The 21395-nt window shown below is 43.3% G+C and overlaps 1 protein-coding gene across 3 annotated transcripts in view; it reads left to right on the forward strand.

Annotated features, from left to right (window-relative positions):
• STAG1 (STAG1 cohesin complex component) overlaps positions 1-21395 on the forward strand; it is a 235254-nt gene that overhangs the window by 77158 nt on the left and 136701 nt on the right. For all 3 annotated transcript variants that reach the window (XM_004588335.4, XM_058657275.1, XM_058657277.1), the window contains exon 5: positions 20645-20809. In XM_004588335.4, the coding sequence (XP_004588392.2) occupies positions 20645-20809 (165 nt within the window). The remainder of the gene's footprint in view (positions 1-20644; positions 20810-21395) is intronic.

Consider the following 21395-nt stretch of genomic DNA (forward strand, 5'->3'; position numbering starts at 1 on the left):
GGCTACGTCACAGCAGCAGCCCATGATTATGTTTAATGAGCTGTTGTATATTTGGTGTTGTAAGTGTTATTAAAAAGAATATATTATGTCACTTTCAAAAATTATTTCTCTGTCAGAAATTTAATTCTTTACTTTTCTGTGACGTTGAAAAACGGTGATTTCTTTATTTTGGCTGTATATATAATTTTACCGTCCACTTTTTTTTTTTTAACTGGAAAAAACTTACAAGAATAATTGTGCATTATACTGATTTCTTAAAATACTTCATCTATCTATCTATCTATCTATCTATCTATGGAAGAAAGAGACCATCCTAGTCTCTTTTCCTACCAAGAGACTCTTGGGGAATTGTAGGTAGCTTATGTTGCTTTCTCTGGGATTTATGGATTGTATTCACAAATTAAAAATCCACTTGCTTGACTGTAACCATGAAATTTCGTGTAACTGCTTACCAGGATTTTGTCTTCTCCAATGGAGAGTTTCATTTAAAAGATTCAGATTAAGTGTTGTATATTTAAAGAAAGGTTTAAATTGTTTTTCCCAAAATAGAATTTATTACCTATATAGCAGACTACTACTGTTCCTTACTCTTTCTTTCTGAAAGATTTACTTATTTGAAAAGAGGAGATTGGCCACAAAAGCAGGAACCTGGAACTCCATCCGAATCTCCTACATGGGTGGCAGGGACTCCTGTAGTTGAGCTGGCTTCTCCTTCTTCCCTAAGTGCATTAGCAAGAAGCCGGATCAACAGTGGAGTGTGCTGATCTGGGCTGCTGGCATTTCAAGGAGGCAGCTCAGCGTGCTGCTCCACAACACCAGCCCTGTGTTTTTCTTGAAATCCCATTGAATTTTGATATATGTACAGTGAGTTTTTTATAAGGTGATGAAAGTGAATGTGTGAAACCATGTGTAGTCCTTTATGGTAGGAAATATCATTTGATTTTTAGTGAAATTCCTGCTGTGTAATTTATATAATTTAGCAGCCAAATAGTGCATGTTCATTTATTGCTGGTAGAACACTAACATTATATTTCCCTCCGTGTGATCACAATCAGTAGCTCACGTGAGTATCTGCACTCCTGTGTAACCCAGATCAACCGCCGTTCTTGACCATGGAAATGGCAAGCAAAATGCATTGTTCTGTGTTTTCTGTTTGGGGCTTCACGTGTGCACAGTGCTTTTTGTACCATATAATCCTCATACGGTGCTGTGGAGCAGGTCTTGTATATGTGAGTCTCCTATGCGGTGTACAGAATAGAAAACACAGTTAAAAATGATAATTTGCCTGATATCACACACAGAGGTAAGATGCAAAAGAAGATTACGAATTCATAACCTAGCTTCTTATTCCCTTGGCTGTGAGTAAGTCAGAATGCTGGGTGTTAATTAGTGTTCAAAGATACAGTTCAGGAATCGCTATGCCTCAGGTCCATACTCTGAAGAATGCTCCCCCCGTCCCCACTTCTTCCTCTCCTTCATTTGTTTAGAAAATCAGAGAGTGAATGTGGGAGCATGGTCCCATCCACTGGATATTTCCCCAAGTGCTGCAGTCTGCCGGTGGAAACCAGGAGCCAAGAACTCTGTAAGCAGTAGATTAATGTGCTGTGTCACAACGCACAGCCCCTAATTACCTTTTTAGAAGACTTGTGTCTGATTTTGTTTCTTTAGTCTGTTAAATGGAGACACATTATAAGGATTTTCTACTATGAAAGTATTGTCTTAAGGGGAATTTCAAAATTTCTTTTTATAAAAAGAATGTTAGTGTTTCATAGCCTTTAGTTTCCCATTAAACCACCCTTTTGATTTGTTCTAATTTGTTATTGTAGCCTTCTTTATAATTAACGATTTCTAAGTAAGCATGATATAGCATCATATTTGTGATCTTAGGATTGTATTGATAAATAGTGAACATCATTATCTCTGTATGTATATGCTGCTGCCTTAATCCCATTCTAATTCATGACTATGCTGTTCTCTCCCACTTGAATGTCTCTTGCCTTAATTTTCACCTTAGTTCCAGACTCAACCTAGATGACCATTTAGCATCTTTGTTCAGATCTTCAGTGGACCTACAGGATATTAAACACCAAACTCCCAATCACTGTCCCCAGTTCTTTTTGATAATGACAACTTTGTCCACTTAGTTGCTTAGGCTGTAAACCTTAGGAATCATCCTTTACTCTGAAAAATTGTCTTTATTCATTGTTAGTCCTTTCAGCACAGTTTGCTTGGGAAATTAAATACTCATTTTTATTGCAAAATTAATATAACCGCCACCATATACTTTTGCTCCAAATTTGTAGATTTGCTTCTTTTTTTTTTTTTAAAGATTTTATTATTATTGGAAAGCCAGATATACAGAGAGGAGGAGAGACAGAGAGGAAGATCTTCTATCCGATGTTTCACTCCCCAAGTGAGCCGCAACGGCCGGTGCGTGCCTATCCGAAGCCAGGAACCAGGAACCTCTTCTGGGTCTCCCACACGGGTGCAGGGTCCCAATGCATTGGGCTGTCTTCCACTGCTTTCCCAGGCCACAAACAGGGAGCTGGATGGGAAGTGGAGCTGCCGGGATTAGAACCGGCGCCCATATGGGATCCCGGGGCTTTCAAGGCGAGGACTTTAGCTGCTAGGCCACGCCGCCGGGCCCAGATTTGCTTCTTAATTCAAAGGTCTGTTATGGAATGTTGTTGTTGGTTTTTCTCTTCTAATTGTCATCATAACCTCTCTTTTTCATTTCTTGATCAAGTTATCACTTTCTCTTAAGGCCTCTCCAGAAGACAGTATTTAACTCTGCAGATTCCCACCTCTACCCAGTGGAACTTGGCTGCTTTCCTTGTTGTGTGTTCGTGTGCAGGTGTTGTTTCTTCTATTGGAGTTACTACTATCCACCTTATTATAGTTGTCCTCAGAGCCACCAATGGATATTAAAACAGGCGTTCTTAAGTGCTACATATGAAATGATAGAAATAGGCAAGTGTTGTGGACTAGCACCTTATACCAGGTCTTTTGAATACCTGCATCCTGTGCTGGAGTCTGGCTGTTGTTCTGGAGTGGCTTCCTGCTGACGGTGTTTGTGCAGGCAGTGGAGGAGGGCTCAGATGCTTCAACTCCTGCCACCTCAGTGGGAAACCGGGATGGAATGTCTCTTGACCTCTTTCTCTGTCACTTCTTCCCCAACAGTCTAACTCTGATCCAGATTTAGGATTCAGTTTAGTATTCCATATTGTTTTAGTTTTTATGTAAACCAACATATGTGTAAACTAACCAAGCCTTAGCTGTTGAATTAATCATTTAAAGGATTTGGTGCTGTTTTCTCCATTCTACACAAGTGACTGGAGTGCAGTTACTTACAGCATGAACACTGCCTTCCCGGGTCCACGTGGGCAGGAGGCTGGAGTTGGAGCCAAAGCAGAAGTCTAGAGGCAGAGTTTAGTGCAGGGTGTGTGCACACCTCTACCCCAGTTACTGTGTTTACTGTGTATAATCATACATGATGAGATGGAGAACAAAAGATTCATGAATTTGGGGAGGGTGAGTTAATGTTAATTTTTTATAATTTTTTCAGATTATTTTTATTGGAAAGGTAGATTTAGAGAGAGAGACAGACAGACAGACTGACTGACTTCTTGTCCAGGAAACCACAGGAAGTACAACTCTAAATTCAATGAATCTATAGCAGGTTGATTGTGAAGTTGATAGTTTTGTATGGCCCATGAATGATGTTGTAAATGTGTAAAAGGCCCTTGAATATGGAAAGGATTGCCTACCTCACTTCACAGAAACTTGTGGGTTTTGGCAGCACGTGTCAGGCATGGCAGTGAGGATGCCATTTGGGATGCCTGGGTTTGAGTCTCAGCTTTAATCCCTCTCCTTTTGATTTTTCTTTTTAATGTTACTTACATAGTTTTACAATTAAGGATACTCAGTGTCAGTATGCACACCAGTGGTTGGACCACACATCCTGTGATTTTCCCTGTGACCAGGATCTGAGTCCATTCAGGGAATTCCCCAAGAATCCTCACCTGGGATGACCTCAGGTTTGATTCTTATGTGTGCCAGCCAGTGCAGGGTCAGATCCAGTCTGTCACCTGTACCAGTCAGCGCACATACTGGCGGATGCAGGATAGTCTGTTCTGTCCCAGTCCCACACCTCACACAAACTGACAGGTGCTGTAGCCTGGCCCAGCCAGTCCTCCATAGGCCCACTCCTCATGCATTCTAGCAGGTGCCACAGGCTGCTCAGGCCGTCCCTCACTAACCCTACCAGGCCTGCCCCCAGCCACAGTTTTTCCTTGTGCCTACCTGTGCTTCAGCCTAGCCTGGTTCATCTGATATCCCATCTGGCTCTTGTGTACACCTGTGGGTGCTGCGGCTTAGCTCGGCCCAACCCATAGCCAGACGCTGACCTCAGATATGCCAACAGGTGCTGCTGCCTTCTCCAGTTCCTCCACCTCCAGCCCTGGGTTCTCATGCACCCCAGTAATAGAGAGAGTCTAGCAGAGCAGTACCCAGTTCCCCCACCAGGCATGTGCTGTTCCCCAGATCGTGTCGCTGTCAGGGCACTGTGGTCCAGGCTGACATGACTTGCACTCAGTCCTGGTACTTGCCAGCTGGTCCTGCAATAAAACCCACCTAACCTGCACCCATTCTGGCTCTCATGCATGCCAGAGAGTATGGCAGTTAGCGCAGCCTGGCCCTTGCCAAGTCCCAGCTCTCATGCTCACCAGTGGAAGCAGCAGCCAAAGGGAGTCCTTGTTGTTTTCCTACCAGTCCCGGTTAACCTGTGTCAGCATGTGCTGCAGCCCAGTCTGGAATGACTCACCCCCATTCCCAATCTTCACCAGGGGATGCAGCAGCCTAGTCCATAGCCTAGCCTGGACCACTTGCAGCCCTGGTTTGAACCACTTGTAGTTGTTATGGTCTAACCTAGCCTGGCCTGTACCCTCTCCTAACTCTTCCTTGTGCTAGTGTGTGCTGTGAACTGATCCTACCAAGTTCACCTCCAGATTGATCTCACACATATGCCAGTGGTTCTGCTGCGCAGCCTGTCTAGCTTGCTCTTGCCTGTTCTCCCCGCAAGCTGTTGTGCTCAGTTGTGTTACCTGTGTCTTAACGGGAGTTCCCAAGTTGCGCTATTAGCCCCGCTCCTAGCAACAAATCTCGTATGTGCAACTGAGTGCTGCTACCAAGACTGATGTGGCTTTCCTCCAGTCTTGGCAGTCACCGGGTCTTGCCTGACCTGTTACTCACCCAAATGGCTCTTGGAAAGTGGTATGGCCTAGCCCAGTCTGGCTTGACTTCAGACCGAGCCCACCTGCATGTCAGTGGGTGCTATAGTTTTCCTGGTGTGGTCAGCCTACAGCCCCAACTCCCACATTGGCCAGTTGGAGCCGCAACACAGCAGGGGAGTCCCCAGAATTTCTCTGCTAGCCCTGGGTCATGTGTATGCTGGTGGCGCTTCAGACCAGCCTGACATGGCCAGTCTCAGCTCTCGCTGTCAGATGTCACAGCTTAGCCCAGCCCGTCCTAGCTCTTGTGTGTTAGTGCGAGTACATAGGCCTGGCCCACACAGATGCTAATTAGTTCTGCAGCGTTTTCTGGCCTGGCCCTCCACCATCCCAGCTCTTGCGCTTCCCAGCAGTGATTGTGACCTGGTGGAAGTTCTTCTGTCAGGCTTGTTCCCAGCTCATGTGGGCCTGTCACTGCCCCTAGCAAGAGGCAAGGCCATAAGTCCCCTCCAGAATCCTTCAGACCTGGTTCTCTTGAGTGCCGGTGGTTGCTATGGCCCAGCCTAATGTGCCCCAACCCCTGCTCCTTCCCTTGTGGACTGGCACTGTGGCCTCACCCAGCCAGGCATGCCTACCTAGTCTCACCTTTTACGAGTACAAGCAGGCTGCAGGTGATGCTGTTAGTCCTGCCGCCATCTCCCACGGGGTGGATGCCTTGGCCAAGTATGCTCTCCAGTTTCCTCCCTCGCCTACCTGTGCTTGCAGTGTTCCAGTCTTTGAAAGAGACACGTCCCCTTCCCGGAGCAGTCTGCAGCCCCCGAACCAGGAGGCCAGGCTGGCATATCCTGGCCCAGAGTTGCCTACGTTCACTGCTTATCTTCCTCCCTCCCTCCCTTCCTCTCTCTCTTCTTTTTTATTTTTCTTTTCTCCCATCATTTCTTTCGAAAAGATAGAATAAATAATTATGTTGGCATATTGAAATAGTTAACATGGATTTGGAATTAGCCAGGCCCAGAATGTGTGTGACTGTTGCCTGCTTTTTTCCTGGCAGTGCTAACACTGCTAGTATAAGGATGAGGCTGCAGTCAGTTGCCTACAGCTGGGATCAGCTTTAATCTCAGTGCCAGCCTTTATTGCAAAGTCAGATATATAGAGAGGAGGAGAGACAGAGAGGAAGATCTTCTCGTCATTGATTCATTCCTCAAACGACCACAATGGCTGGAGTTGAGCTGATCTGAAGCCAGGGGCTCTTCCAGGTCTCCCGTGCAGGTGCGGGGTCCCAAGACTTTGGGCCATCCTTGACTGTTTCCCCAGGCCACAAGCAGGGAGCTGGATGGGAGGCGGGGCTTCTGGGATTAGAACCAGCACCCATATGGGATCCTGGCGTATTCGAGGCGAGGACTGTAACTGCTAGGCTACCACATGGGGCCCTATGCCCGCTTTATGATGACTAGCACCTTTAGAGGCAGGAGCTAATGTTCTAGTGGCAAGGTTCCTGCCCCTCTAGGGGAGATCTCAGCTGTACTCCAGTACCAGGCTTCTGTTTGTCCTAACCCCTAGACATTTTGGAAGCAGATGGAAATTCTCTCTTTCCCATACTGACATATAAACAATGAAAAATACTTTAAAAATGAAAGAGTATTAACAATAACTAGAGGGCCCGGCGGTGTGGCCTAGTGGCTGAGGTCCTCGCCTTGAAAGCCCCGGGATCCGATATGGGCACTGGTTCTAATCCCGGCAGCTCCACTTCCCATCCGGCTCCCTGCTTGTGGCCTGGGAAAGCAGTGGAGGACGGCCCAAAGCTTTGGGACACTGCACCCGCGTGGGAGACCCTGAAGAGGTTCCTGGTTCCCGGCTTCGGATCGGCACAGCACTGACTGTTGCGGCTCACTTGGGGAATGAATCATTGGACGGAAGATCTTCCTCTCTGTCTCTTCTCCTCTCTGTACATCTGACTTTGTAATAAAAATAAATAAATCTTTAAAAAAAACAGTAACTAGAAAATCATTATTCATTTAGATTGCAAGTGACTTTCCATAGAGCTATTGAGATAGAGCAATGTTGGACATTTGATATTCTTAATTAGCAGTACCAACAGTGCCAGAAATGTGGATATGCAAATTAAGTAGTAACTACTCATAGTAAACTATCCATCCTGAAGATTGTTCTAAGCTCTCAGATTACATAATATTCAAAGACGGATGAAGGCTGTTTATTTTTGTGAATTCTTAAGTACGTGAAATTTGTTATTTAGTATGAGACAGTTCAAAAAGTCTATGGGGAGATGAAAATTAAAGATGAGTTAGTTTTATTGTGCAAAATTCTGAAATTCGTGCATAGTTTCTCATTGATACCTGTTTTCCATGAAACTTTTAACTATCTTTATATGTGTTATGAGAATCTATATTTTATACACTTTAGGTTTGTTCTGCTATAGATAGCCTTGGCATCATTTTTCTCAATATGTCCTTTGAAGTAGCTATGCAGTACACTCATTTAAGATTTGTTTTTTATCAGGAAGGCAGATTGCATTAATCTAGTGTCTTTTAAAACACTGCCATCATAGTGACTCCTAGAGTATGTATTCCCAGAAGAATAAGAATGTAATTTAGTTTTTACTTTTCTATAGAATTTCAATAGCCCTCATGCACACCGGTGGGAGCTACAGCCTATGCGGGGTAACACCCAGTAATTTCCACCAGGCACCACCTGCCCCTATCCCCAGTTACTGCTCATGCTGGTCTTGCTGCCAGCCACAAATCCTGTGTGTATAGGTGTGTTCTGACCCAGCCCGGCATATGTAGTCCATCCCGCATCTTGGCCTTTGTCATTGGTTGCTACAGCCTGGTCAGGCCTAGTATGTCCCTATCCCTGGCTTTTCTGCATACCGATAGGTATGATAGCCTAGCCCAACATGCCCACACCCCATCCTGGCTTCTATGCATGCCAGTATGCTATGGTTTGGCCCAGCCCTGCCTGGTCTGTCCCCCTAGAACCAATCGCACATCAGTTGACAAGTTGTCAGCCCTGCCCAGCCTGACCAACACCCAGCCCTGACTCACATGATCACCAGTGGGATCATGACAGATCTTACATCCAGCAGGTGTCAGGCCTTACTTGGCGTAGTCAAGCCCCCAGTCTTGTCTGTTGTGTGCTGATGGATGTAGCATCCCTGATGGTGTTCACCCAGTTCTTGGGTGGGCCTATGGGTGCTGCAGCCTGGACCATCCCAGCCTATTCTGAACCCCAGTTTCTATGAATGTCAGTGAGTTCCATAGTCATGCCTAGCTTGGCCCATCCCCACCCACAGCTCTTGAGCAAACTAAGCAGGTATTACCATCCTACAGGCTCCTAAGATCCCCCCACAGAAAGGCCCCTAGCCCTGGTATTACTGTCCTACAGGCTCCTACATATTCCCCCCACAGAAAAGCCCCTAGCCCTGGTATTACCATCCTGTAGACCCCCACAGATCACCCCACCCCAGAAAGGCACCTAGCCCTGGTTCTCTTGCATGCTGGTTAGTGTTATGGCCCAGCCTAATGTGTCCCACCCCCTGTTCAGACCCTCACTGGTGTGTACTGTGGTCTAGCCCTGCCAGGTAGGCCCCTCGCCCTAGTTTTCATGTGTGCTGGTGAGCGGTGGTTTGTGCTGGTTGATGCTAATTAGCCCAGCTCAGGTCTTCCATGTGGGCGGGTGCAGTGCATTGTTCTGACCAGAAAGCTCCTCCAGTTTGACTCCTTGAAGTTGCTTAGTCTCAGCTCCCCTTCTTATTCTTATCTGCAAGTATGATGGCCTAGTTAGAAGTAGGGCAGAAGCAATTCTTCACCTGTAATGTAATCAGCCCATCGGTGGTCTCCCCTCTCTCACATCCCATACTGCCTTCCCTGAGCAATTCACAGTCCCTGTGCTTGCGAACACATGGATTTCCCAGCCCAGTATTCTGATGAGTTGGCATGTTGACAGGGACCCAAGCATGTGTAGTGTCCCTAGGCCCTCACAGCACGCGCACAAGCCCCAAGCTGGGTCCACCAGCACACCAGATCAGCATGCTAGTCTATGGCCCTGTCCCACCCACCACCCTACCACCTGCTCAGCTGAATCCAAGCATATGTGCAAATCCCCAGGCCCATGCTTCCCTACCTGGGCCCTGCGGAGCAATCTGCCCAGGCTGCAGCAGAAGCAGGAAGCCCCCAGGTACTGGTGGCCATTGAATTTCAAAATGAGAACAGGTAAGTTATCAGAGTGAGAAATACCACTCATGGGGTTCCTTCCTTGTGGCTGTCTGCTTTAGACAACCAGAATCTGTATAAATCCTTGTTGAAGATCTGTCTGTTCCACTTCGGTCTTTTCTTCTTCTGTGCCTGGAAAAGCTGCACAAGTCCTTGGGCCACCAGCATACAGACACAAAGAGCTGGATGGACTTTCTGGCTCCTTGCTGCAGGCTGGTCCAGCCCCTGTTGTTTAGGATGTTGGAGTGTATTTTGTTTCTAACTCTGCTCTTGAGATAAACAAATTTTTTAAAATGTATGATTTGTGGAACAAGTGAGTATTCCTTATCTACTAAAATAGATTGCACAGATAGTAACAAACTTATTTGACATTTTTGCTGAGAATATATAAATCAAATCTGATTTTACAGACTTTAAATCAAAAATGAAATAACTGATGCTTCATGAAATAATAACTGGTCATTCTTATTCAGCATTAAGGTAATTAAAGACAGGTATTACAATATTGTTCCAATTTGAAGAAAATTATGGAAATGGCAAATAAATATTTGTGGTCTTAGATTATCCTTTTGCTACGAAAGATATTGTAAGACTTGGATTTTTTTAAATTAGATGGTAGAATTTAGCCAATGTTAACTTTTTAAAAAAGATTTATGTGTTTTTATTGGGAAGACAGATACACAGAAAGGAAGAGAGACAGAATGATCTTCCATTCAGTGCTTCACTCCCTAAGTGACCGCAATGGCCAGAGCTGAGCTGATCCTAAGCCAGGAGCCAGGAGCTCTTCCAGGTCTCCCATGTGGGTGCAGGGTCCCAAGGCTTTGGGCCGTCCTCTACTGCTTTCCCAGGCCACAAGCAGGGAGCTGGATGGGAAGCAGGGCTGCCAGGATTAGAGCTGCGTCCCAGCGTTACCTTTTTGGTATTGAGGGTTTGATGGTTTCGCAAGGGAGTGCCTGTGTTGGGTGCTGTTGTGTCAGCATTTACTCTGAAAGAGAGAGAGAGAGAGAGAGAGAGAGAGAGAGGGAAGGGAAAGGGAGAAACTCACAAGGCAAATATAGCACGTTTCTACAGCTTTTGCCTGAGCTTGAATTTATTCCAAAATTGAACTTCAGAGCAAGATGTGGAAGGATTTGTGATGTGAGGATAGCAGTGGAATATGTGACACTTTTGGAAGCTTTAAGATAATGAACTTAGTGGGGCATACAAAGTGTTCCACATGAAAACTGAAACATGAGGTTATTTCTTGTGAATTGACTTGCCGTTTCTCTTTATTGTAGGTTAACTTCATGAAGGCCTGACCTGTCATTTTTAGTTTCAAACTATTCCACAACGATATAGAAACTTTCAGTACCCGTTATGAACATGTGATAGCTAACCTGTTAGATGAGTCAAGCCTGGCATGTACTGTTGTTGCCATGTGACAGCTAAGAAAACCAAGGGGGAGAATTAAGTCTCCTGTGTGGACTTACTCGGAGCTGAATTACACTCAGATTCATTGTGTTAGGTAGAATATTTAAGCTCATTACTAAATTGTTTCTTGTTTTGACTGAGATTGTGAATACGTGCTGAGTTCTTTTAGTGATAGGATGCTACTGAGGAATTGAATCTGTTGAATGTTCTTTTTTGTTAGAATTTACAAGATAAATCCACAAAATTTAAATATGTAAGTATTCTGTTTTATCTTTGGTTAAACATTCATGTAAGCATAACCACAGTCAAGATATACTGGGTTGGGCATCCAGTGTGATGGTTCCACTCACTATGGAGAGAAACTGTTCAGGGAAGAAATACGTTTTATAGCTGACTGTATTTCCATACCGTTACCCCACCATCTTGGTAATCATCATTCAGTATTCAGATCTTTCAATTTTGAAATTGGAGAAAAATATGGTATTTGTCTTTGTCTTGTTTCTCTTAATGTTATTTCCATCATGCCCAACCACTTCCCCCTCTTTTTTTTTTTTTTCAAATGACAAAATTTTGTTTTTTTGTGCCTGATTATATTATTTGTATTTAGTACATTTTCTCCATCATTCATTCCTTGATGTACACTTAGGTGATTTCCAAATGTTGGTTATTGCTGATAATATTTCATTGAACACTGGAGTATAATAAATGTCACATAGTAATTTAATTTCCTTTAAATATATGCCAAGAAATGGGTAATCGGGTCATACAGCAGATCTATTTTTAGTTTTTTGAAGAACTGTCATGCTTTTCTCCATAATCAGTGCACACATTCACTCTCCCTGCAGCAATGTGTGAGCTTTCTTTTTCTCTACAGTTTTGTAAGCATTTGTAGTTTTTCCTGGCCTTTTTGTAATAGTCATTTTTTTTTTGTTAAAGATTTATTTATTTTATTACAGCCAGATATACAGAGAGGAAGATCTTCTGTCCGATGATTCACTCCCCAAGTGAGCCGCAAAGGCCGGTGCTGCGCCGATCCAAAGCCAGGAACCTGGAACCTCTTCCAGGTTTCCCACGCGGGTGCAGGGTCCGAATGCATTGGGCCGTCCTCGACTGCTTTCCCAGGCCACAAGCAGGGAGCTGGATTGGAAGTGGAGCTGCTGGGATTAGAACCGGCGCCCATATGGGATCCCGGGGCTTTCAAGGCGAGGACTTTAGCTGCTAGGCCACGCTGCCGGGCCCTGTAATAGTAATTGTAACAGGAGTGAGGTTGTTTTGTATTTTTCTTGTGCCTAGTGATAATGATCATTTTTTCATGTATTTGTGCTTTTTTTTTTTTAAGATTTATTCATTTTATTGAAAAGTCAGGTTTACAGAGAAAAGGAGACAGAGAGAAAGATCTTCTGTCTGCTGATTCATTTCTGAAGTGGTCACAACAGTTGGAGCTGAGCTGATCCGAAGCCAGGAGCCAGGACATTCTTCTGGGTCCCCCATACGGGTGCAGAGTCCCAAGGTTTTGGGACGTCCTCAACTGCTCTCCTAGGCCACAAGCAGGGAGCTGGATGGGAAGCGGGGCTGCCGGGATTAGAACTGGCACCTATATGGGATCCTGGCATGTTCAAGGTGAGGACTTTAACCTCTAGGCCACCATGCTGGGCCCTGTTTACTTTCAGTATTTGGTCGTCCAGTGGGTTTTATGCTTTCAGTTATTTCCTTAATGGTAGTTATCTTTGTATCTGCATTTAGGATTTCCATGAGTTTCTTTTTTTTTTTTTTAAGATTTATTTTATTTTAGTTGAACAGTAGAGTTTCAGAGAGAGCAAGAGTCAGACACACAGATTTTTGCATATATTGGCTCACTCTCTAAATAGCCATAGTGGCCAGAGCTGAGCTGATCCGAACCCAGAAGCCCAAGGACTTGAGTCAACCACTCTTGCTTTCCCAGGCCAAACCCGGAGGCTTGATTAGAAGTGTAAAAGTGTAGCACCCAGGACCTGAGGCAGCAGCTTTATGGGATGGCACTGCTACAGGTGGAAACTGGACTTACTGTGCCGTGGCACCAGCTCCTACATGGCATCTTTTATAAGACTGATCTGATCATGGTAGAATCTTTAAGTATTCGCTTATGTTGGAAAGTTTTGTTTTAAAATCGGTTACAGGTGGAGGACAAAGATCTTACCCTGCTGGAGTCGGACCAGGTTGAAGTCAAGAGTCAGCACTTTCTTGCCGCTGTTCCACAGGGTTAGCAGGCGTCCCAACACTTGGGCCATCTACTGCCTTTTCCGGAGCAGTACCAGGGAGCTGGGATGGAAGTAGTGCAGCTGGAACAAGAAGTAGTTGCACTGTGTTGCCGGGATTACAGGCTATGGCTCTGCCTCCTGGGTCACAACACAGGTCCCTGGTGGTGGTGATGGGTTTTTTTGGTTGTTTTTTGTTTTGTTTTCAGAACTTCTAATAACTTTTAGTTCATTTTGGCATTTAATGTTTCTTGAAAATCCTTTTGTTAAATTAATAGACACTGCCTGCTCAAAGTTACATGGTTTTTGTTTTGTTTAGTTTTGTTTTTTTTTCCACTGACATGGTAACACAGGTAATCTTCCATTTGCTGCTTTGCTTCCCAAATGAATGAACCAGCCAAGGCTGGGCCAGGTCAAAACTGGGTGCCAGGAAGTCGATCTGCATCTCCCTCATCAGGGACAGAGGTGCAAGTCCTTGGGCTAGCATCTGCTGCCTTGCCAGGTGAACGATCAACAGTGGGAGCGGAGCAGAGCCCATGGGACCTGACTACAGTTGCAGCCTGCTGCTGACCTTGCTCAGCTGCAGAGCTGATTGCACTGTGGGCTTTTCTCTAGAAGATTTTAGAATTCTCATTGTGTGTTGCTACTATTGAGGGTTTGTTTGACCATAGTGTGCCAGGTACGGAGGTTGTCTGCTCATGAGTATTTTGGGGTTCTGTCTTGTAATGGGATATCCCAGAATTTTCTCCAGATTGTGAATACATTTTCTGTGCCTCTACTGTTCTGTGTGGTGCTTGAATACTTAATGTGTCAGGAGTCCTGGTGGCTGTCCTCACTCCTCCTGCTGCTTTGTTTTGTTGTCTGTTTTTTTCTTTTTTTTGTCTGACAGATACTTTAGGAATATCTTGTTTGGATATTCTTTTTGTTCGACTTGATCTGGCCTGTTGTTGAGACTTTAAAACTGCGTTTATGTCTAAAATTTATAAAACTTATTTAAGTGGCAGAGAGAAATAGCTCTGCTTTGTTACTTCACTCCCTGATTGAATGGAATAGCTGTGATGGGTCAAGTCCATAGTCATCAGCCAAGATCTCAGTCCAGGTGTCTATGAGCCATGAGCAGTGCCTTCCAGGTGTTGCATCAGGAGGAGGCTGCAGCAGAATCGCAGCACGCCAGTGGGACACACAAGTGTCTGAACTAACGTTTCAACCATGGGACCGCTTGCCTGCCTCTTCATCTACCTTTTCATTCACTGAGTTCTCTAAGATTTTTAGAATTTTAATCTTCTTAAACATCCTAATTATTCTTTTGAATTCTTTGCTTCGTGTTTCATCATTGTTTCTTGTCTAGGAGTCTGAAAATGAAGTATTTCTACTTTTCTTGGTTTTCGTGTGTTCTCATCATGGTGTGTTTCTTTTGTCAGTCTTGTCTCTTACTTTGACACTCTTGTGTGTGTTGGATTAGTTGCTTCTGTGAATTTAAGAATTAGTGTTTTTCTGAAGAAGTGCTGTGGATGTCAATTTGATAGGCAGTTTTGCGTTTAGTTCAAGTTAGATGCTGAAGCATGTAGTCTTTCTGTTTTTCACCGCCATTATTAGTAGCGATGTCAGAGTGTGGGGTGTGTCTGTCTAGGAGGGGTGTAGCTGTTCTGTTTGTAGTAGCCAGGGTCATTGCAGTGCGGTTTGGGATCCAAATCCAGGACAGGCATGTGTTGCTGCCCCAATGACCAAGGTCTTGAAACAGGCGTGTATATAGCTCACCTCTGTGGACGTGGGGTTACAGACTTACACTCCTGCTTTCTGACAACACACAGGCATCTAACATTTAGATCCAGCCCCACTTTGCCCCTTCCCTGAGACGACAGCAGAAATGATTGGCAGGGGAAGAGCCCGGTTCCCAAATGAGCCAGACCCTGCTCTGTTGGCCTGTAATCCATTAGGCTTTGGTGCTGCTTCTTGAGCAAATGTGTACACATGGTTCTTAAATTGGGCCATTATAGAAAATACACATCGCTAAGCATCAAATTTGTATGCATCTTAATTTATTTCTGGAACATATTTACAGCGAATTAAAAAATTTTCCTGGTTTCTCAAAACTGATTTTTCTAAAATATATACAGAAATGCAACATCTCCATGAGACAAAGCAATATTGGAGAATTATGGACACAGAGGACTTTGACTACTACATAACAAGTCTTATGAGACTGCAGTAATGAAGCAAGTGGGCATTGGCACAGTGACAAATCTGTAGGGGGGAGTGGGCGGTCCGGGGCAGTCTGTATACGTCCGGTCAGGTGATGCATGTCTAAGCCCCGCTTGCTTCAGTGAGGCAAACGGTGGGCTTTGGTGATGTTGCTGTGGCTATCTGCTGATTTTCTATATGGAAAAGTAAATGTTTCTATTTTTTGTGAAGTTCAGTTTGCTGATTGTTCTGTAGTTGGCACTTTGTTTTGTTAAACTGTTGCCAAACTGAATGTTAGGAAATTTTCATACATTTTCTACTATAATTTTTAGTTTTCAGTCCTTTTCAAATGGCTTTGCCTAAGCTGGCAAGTTTTAATGTTTTATAAAGAGCAGATATTTAACTTTGTGAGTAAGGCACACTGGTGAAGATGCCGGTGTCTCCCGTTGGAGTGCCTGGGTTCCAGCTTGGGCTCCTGCAGACTCTTTGCTGGAGCAGACCCGGGTACCAGCAGTTACGGCTCTGCTCACTGGGTTTCTCATGCGTGTATTGGAGAGCTGGATTAAGTGTCTGGTTTTCTGGCTTTCACCCTTGCAGGAATTTGTGGGTTTAACCAGCAAACAGGAGCACTCTATCTGTATGTTTCCAAAAGAATTCCAAGAATTCTTCACTCAGCTTTCTTTTTGCTTTTATCTAGAGACGTTCAAAGAAGACGGTTATTGGTTGTCAGTTTTCTCATTATTAGATCTGGTTTATGATTATGCTTATTTGGTAATAATCTACATAATTAACACTTGGCTCTTAGATATGAATTATAAAAGCTTGACTATCTACGGCTCCATGAGAGAAGTTCTCAACCTACTTAGTAGTTGAAGCAACATATCTACTAACTTGTCAGTGAAAAAATTCCCCAAGCAGGAGGTTGAAGGAATTGGAGTAAAGTGTTCAGGTTACATCAGAAAACCTGTTTTTGTAGTATTTAAATATATATTATATATTCCCATCACTTGCTCAACAGACTTTAATTGTTCCAATCATACAGTTAATGGATAAATTACTAGATAAGGAAAAGAAGATAATTGATTCTCACCTACTCATTTATGGCCACATATCCCTCTAAAGAGGCTGCTACAGCTATCAATTTAAAGTTGCCTGAAAACGTCATGTTTTGAAGTGAGGCATATGCAAATTAAAATGTTCTAGTCAGTGAAATTGGAATTAATACAGTTGTTTAAGCAATAAAATCTAATTTCTTAAATTATTTTTGTCAGTCAATATAAAATGTTTAACTAGATATTTTTACATGCTGTTACTAAGTTAATATTTCACTTTTACATCTTATTTCTGCTTTGCCAACTTCACATGTTCTGTTTGCCACGCCACGAGGTATGTTTAACATGTTGAACAGTAAAGGATCTAGTCAGGAGATAAAATTGACAGTGGTAATTCAGATGAAGAAAACAAAGAATTATTGATTATTTAGTATTTCTTTATCTGTGGCCGGCACAATAGCCTAGCTAGCCCTCTCTCTCTGCAAATGCTGGCAGCCCAGCTGTTTCATGTCCCAGATGCTCCACTTTCTATACAGTTGTTTATGGCCTGGGGATGCAATGTAGGATGGCCAGGGGCCTTGAGCCTCAGCACTCATGTGGGAGGCCTGGAAGAAGTTCCTGGCTCCTAACTTAGTACCATCTCAGCTGTGTCCTTGGTGGCAATTTGGTTACTGAATCGGTGGATGGAAGACCCTTCTCTTTGTCTCTTCTTTGTGAAATCTGCATTTCAAACAAAAATAACTAAATCTTTTTTTTAATTCCCTTTTTGGTATTGCACATTAAACCATTGTGTACTTAGTGACTGAAATTCAAAAACCTTGAAACCAGTTTCCCGGTAAGAACATGCTGGATGCATCCGGATCTCGAGATCCGTAGCTGGTTTAACTGGCAGATGGCATAGCCACACTGGGACATGTTGGAGGCTGAGAGCAAATGTCCCAGCAACTGTATTCCTACATTTACTAGAGTATTTTTTAAAGTTTGTGGAACTTAAAGGTTTATTTTAGTGTAGGTTTATTTTTCAATTTGTACGTATATTTTCCTAATAGATATTTTCTACAAAGTTTCTGAAATAGCCTTGTATGAATAACAGATTTTAGACTGTCTGGAGAACTTCAGTTGTGAGTAATTAGAACAGCTTTATGGATCATTGTTGAGCAGTTATACCTAAATGTCTGTGATTAAGCGAACGCATGACAAAGCATGTCTTTGTAATGGAATATTAGTAATAAATTGAAATACCTTCAGAACAGTTCAGTGTCAGGGGAGGAGGAAGTTTGATTAAGTAAAGCATGGAGGATTTAAATTTATTTTTTATTTATTTGAGAATCAGAGAGATGAACTAAGAGATTTCTTTTTGAAGATTTATTTAATTTTCATTGAAAAGGCAGATTTACAGAGAGAAAACAACAGAAGGAAAGAATCCTTGTTCACTGGTTCCCTCCTCAGGTGTCTACAGCAGCTGCAGTTGAAGCTGTTAGCAGCAGGAACTGCTCTCCTGTGTGGGTGCAGGGGCTCAGGGACTTGGGTGTCCTCTGCTGCTTCCTCAGGCCGTGAGCATGGGTGGCAGGTGGGCAGCAGAGACAGGGATCAGCACTTTTGTGGGATCCCAGTGCTTTTCAGGTGGAGGAATAGCTCCTGAGCCGCCCTGCCAGCCCCAGCTCAGGGCGGGGGTGGGGGAAGTTTTTAAGATAAATTTTTTTTCATGGTTTCATAATTGTGTGTGTATATCTGTAATTTAGGACTTTCATAGAGATTCCTGGAACATCTTAGTCTGCCATTAAGGAACCAGATACTGAAAATTATACCATCCCAAACACAGGGAAAGGGATATGTTTAGTCAACTCAGAGTTCCCAATAATGAAACCTGAAACTATTTGAATGAAAGAATAAAAAGGATATTGAATCATAACGCAGAGTATGAAGTGAATGTTGGTCAGTATATACTGATGTAAATGGCTGTCATGTGGAAGATTTCCAGGTAATCTGTAAATTCTACTCCCCTCCAGGGGACAGTGGGATTCCTGACCGCTTTCATGTGAGCAGGAGCAGTGAGACCATTTCCCAAAGGCTGTGGTCTGGGAAAGGGGAAGGGGAGAAAGCTCAGCTCAGTGGCTAAGATCAGCATCAGATCGACCGTGCGGGTAGCTTTTTTTTGCTCTTGATATGAGGCAATAAAAGTGACACTTTACCTCTCCCATCTTCCTCTCTCAAGTTCATAATCCCAGTTCACCAGTAAAAGGGGGGAAAAGTGTCAGGATATTTAGGGAAATGTGAAGGATAGTTAGGGAAATGCTTGAGCAGCCCTCTTCAGTGTCGTACAACAGTGGAATCTGAGGAAGTCTCATAGCCAAGAGGAGCTTGGGGAGATAGGAGGCTGAACGTAATAGGGTGTATGCATGGTTGCCTGGGAAAGAAAGGGACTCGAATAGGGGTAGGGAGGTAGGAGGTGGTAGCTGGGAAGAGGGAGGGAACCTGAACCAAGAATGAGCTTAATGTTTGTGTATGACTATTGGTTCACTAATGAAACAGGTGCATCATACTGATGTAGACTCGTAAAGATGTGTTTATTTATTTGTAGGTCAAAGTAACAGAAAAGAGAGACAGATCTTGCGTTCACTCATTTTCTCCTTAGTTGGCTGCAACAGGCCTGACTGTCAGACCAGAACCAGGAGTCTGGACTTGCAGTCAGGTTTCCCGAACCCTCTGAGACAGCAGCTGCTGCTTTGGCAGGTGCATTAACAAGGAGCTGGGCCGGAAGAGAAGCACCTAGCTAGCAGACTGGCGTCACGGGTGGTGGGTCAGCCTGGCATATACCATGTTGCTGAATAGTAGGAGTAACTAGTTATGAAGTAGTCATCAATGTTTTTGTAAACCTAAAACTGTTCTAAAAAGAAACATTATTTCAAACCTGTGGGGAGCGGGTTGCTGAAGAACGTCCTGTGGTGGCAGCTGCGGCCTCCTCTCCAGGGCTGGCTAATCAGGTAGCACCCAGTGGATCCACGGGAAAAAAGGATATATAAGCACCCCGTTTTAGGCTACAGGGAGCTACGGATGGACGGACGGATGGACGGACGGACGGACGGAACAGACGACGAAGACGAAGAAAGACTGGTTGGAAGTAAAGTGGCGCTTGAAACAGAGCCTGGAGTGTCGGGTGGTTTCTTCTGCGGGTACAGGAGACCCCCGGGGACCCCGATAAAACCAAGCAGTTAACTGTGTATTGTTTTCCACGCAGTGGGGGTTTTAGGGCCTGGACTACTAAGAGGAGTGAGAAGGATGCTGTGGGGAGCATCATTGTAGCAGATACAGGAGGAAGGTACCGAAGCCAGGCAGAGAAGTCCCCTCCGTGCTGTGCTGTGTAACGTTCCTGTGTGCTCTGTATTCACAATGCAGTATGGTGCAGCAGATTTCAAGGGAGAAATGCCAGTGGAGTCCTGCACAAAGCAGGAGAAATAAAAATGAATTCGGAGATGAGGAACAAAAAAACTGGTAACTGGACTCCAACAGGGGATGAGCGAATGAATTGATTAATACAGAGTAGAAGGATGAAGAATGAAAGATATCTAGGATACACTTCTAGCTGACACTACCAAGTAAGGAGTGCCAAGAGGGAGACATACCTCAGAGGAGAGAAAGTCACGTGGCCTGTTCAGGGACCATTCCAAGACATACGTATTTACCAACATTGATGCCATTGCAAAATTTGCTGAAACAAGTCATTAATGAGTTAATGAATGATATTAATGGAGATAAATAAGTTGACTACAAATAATTTTTACCAAGTTTGGCTCTCAAGATGAGACAGATTATGTGATGTTTAATTAGAAGTGGGAGTGTGGGAAAGAGACATAAATACTTTAATTAGATTAATACTTTAATTAAAGAATAGATTTCAGTAGGTGAGAAGGTTTGCTTTATTACTCTGCTTGTGGCATGATGAAGAAATAAGTGCGTGCTTTGGAAAAGTTGAATATACAAGTACTTTTTTTCAGTAATATTGAACAAAGTTTCTGAGAAATTATTGTCACAGAAGGTGTGAGGAAGGCATAGTTTAAATATTGAACATTGACATTGTGTAAAGTACTGAATCAGTTTTTCTACTTTAGAGTGTATATAATAAACTTTAAAGTTTTTCTGCTTACACTTTATTCTTATTGGAAACAAATTGCTAGACTTCCTTTGATTAAAGAGTATCTTATCAGTGGAAGTGCTACATAGTTTTGTGGCATCAAATTTAATTGAGATCATTCACTGTAAAGCAAAATAAAGCTTTATTTAATGTAGTTTTACTTTGTCTTTTTCTTCAGTCTACAAATAAGAAACCTCGAAAGTCTCCAGGAGAGAAGGGCAGAATTGAAGCTGGAGCTCGAGGGCCGGGCCGGGGAAGAGCTAATGGGCATGCCCAGCAGAACGGCGAAGGGGAGCCTGTCACACTGTTTGAGGTGGTCAAACTGGGGAAAAGTGCGATGCAGGTAAATTTTGAGTGTTGTTATTTCATGTACAAAGTTTTGCAGTCAGTAACTTACGTGGAACCTGTTACTGTATATGTTATGAGTCATGTATTCTTTCAATCATGTAATGCAGAAGTTTCTTAAAGGTTTTTGTTTTGATTTGGTTTGTAATGAGCATGAGGAAACACATTTTATTTAATAGTACACTATGTTTGAAATTAAGTTTTGCTGCCCTTATATTTTTAATTTGATATAATAAAATAGCATATGTATTGCAGAGCATTTGATAGAAAAACAGGGTGTGCTGTAGTAATCTTATGCAATAAATTAAAAGCCAAATGACACTCTGTTTGTTTCATGTGTGAGGTCTTTTGTAACCATTTTACTTTTATTTCTCCTCTGTGCATACTAAATGTTATTAAGAATTTGAAGAGCAGCTTACTGGCTTTTTACTAATTTATTATAAGAACAAGCCGTAATTGTTTTAGTGCTTGTTCAGTGTGTTTTTATAGTTTTCAGTATAATAAAATGTTTCATTATTCATGTTTATATGTTTTTTATATATCATACCTGGAATTTTTGGATAAAGGTTAGTTTCTAATTCTAT

The sequence above is a fragment of the Ochotona princeps genome, chromosome 30, assembly GCF_030435755.1.
Source record: "Ochotona princeps isolate mOchPri1 chromosome 30, mOchPri1.hap1, whole genome shotgun sequence".
NCBI classification, from domain to species: Eukaryota; Metazoa; Chordata; class Mammalia; order Lagomorpha; family Ochotonidae; genus Ochotona; species Ochotona princeps.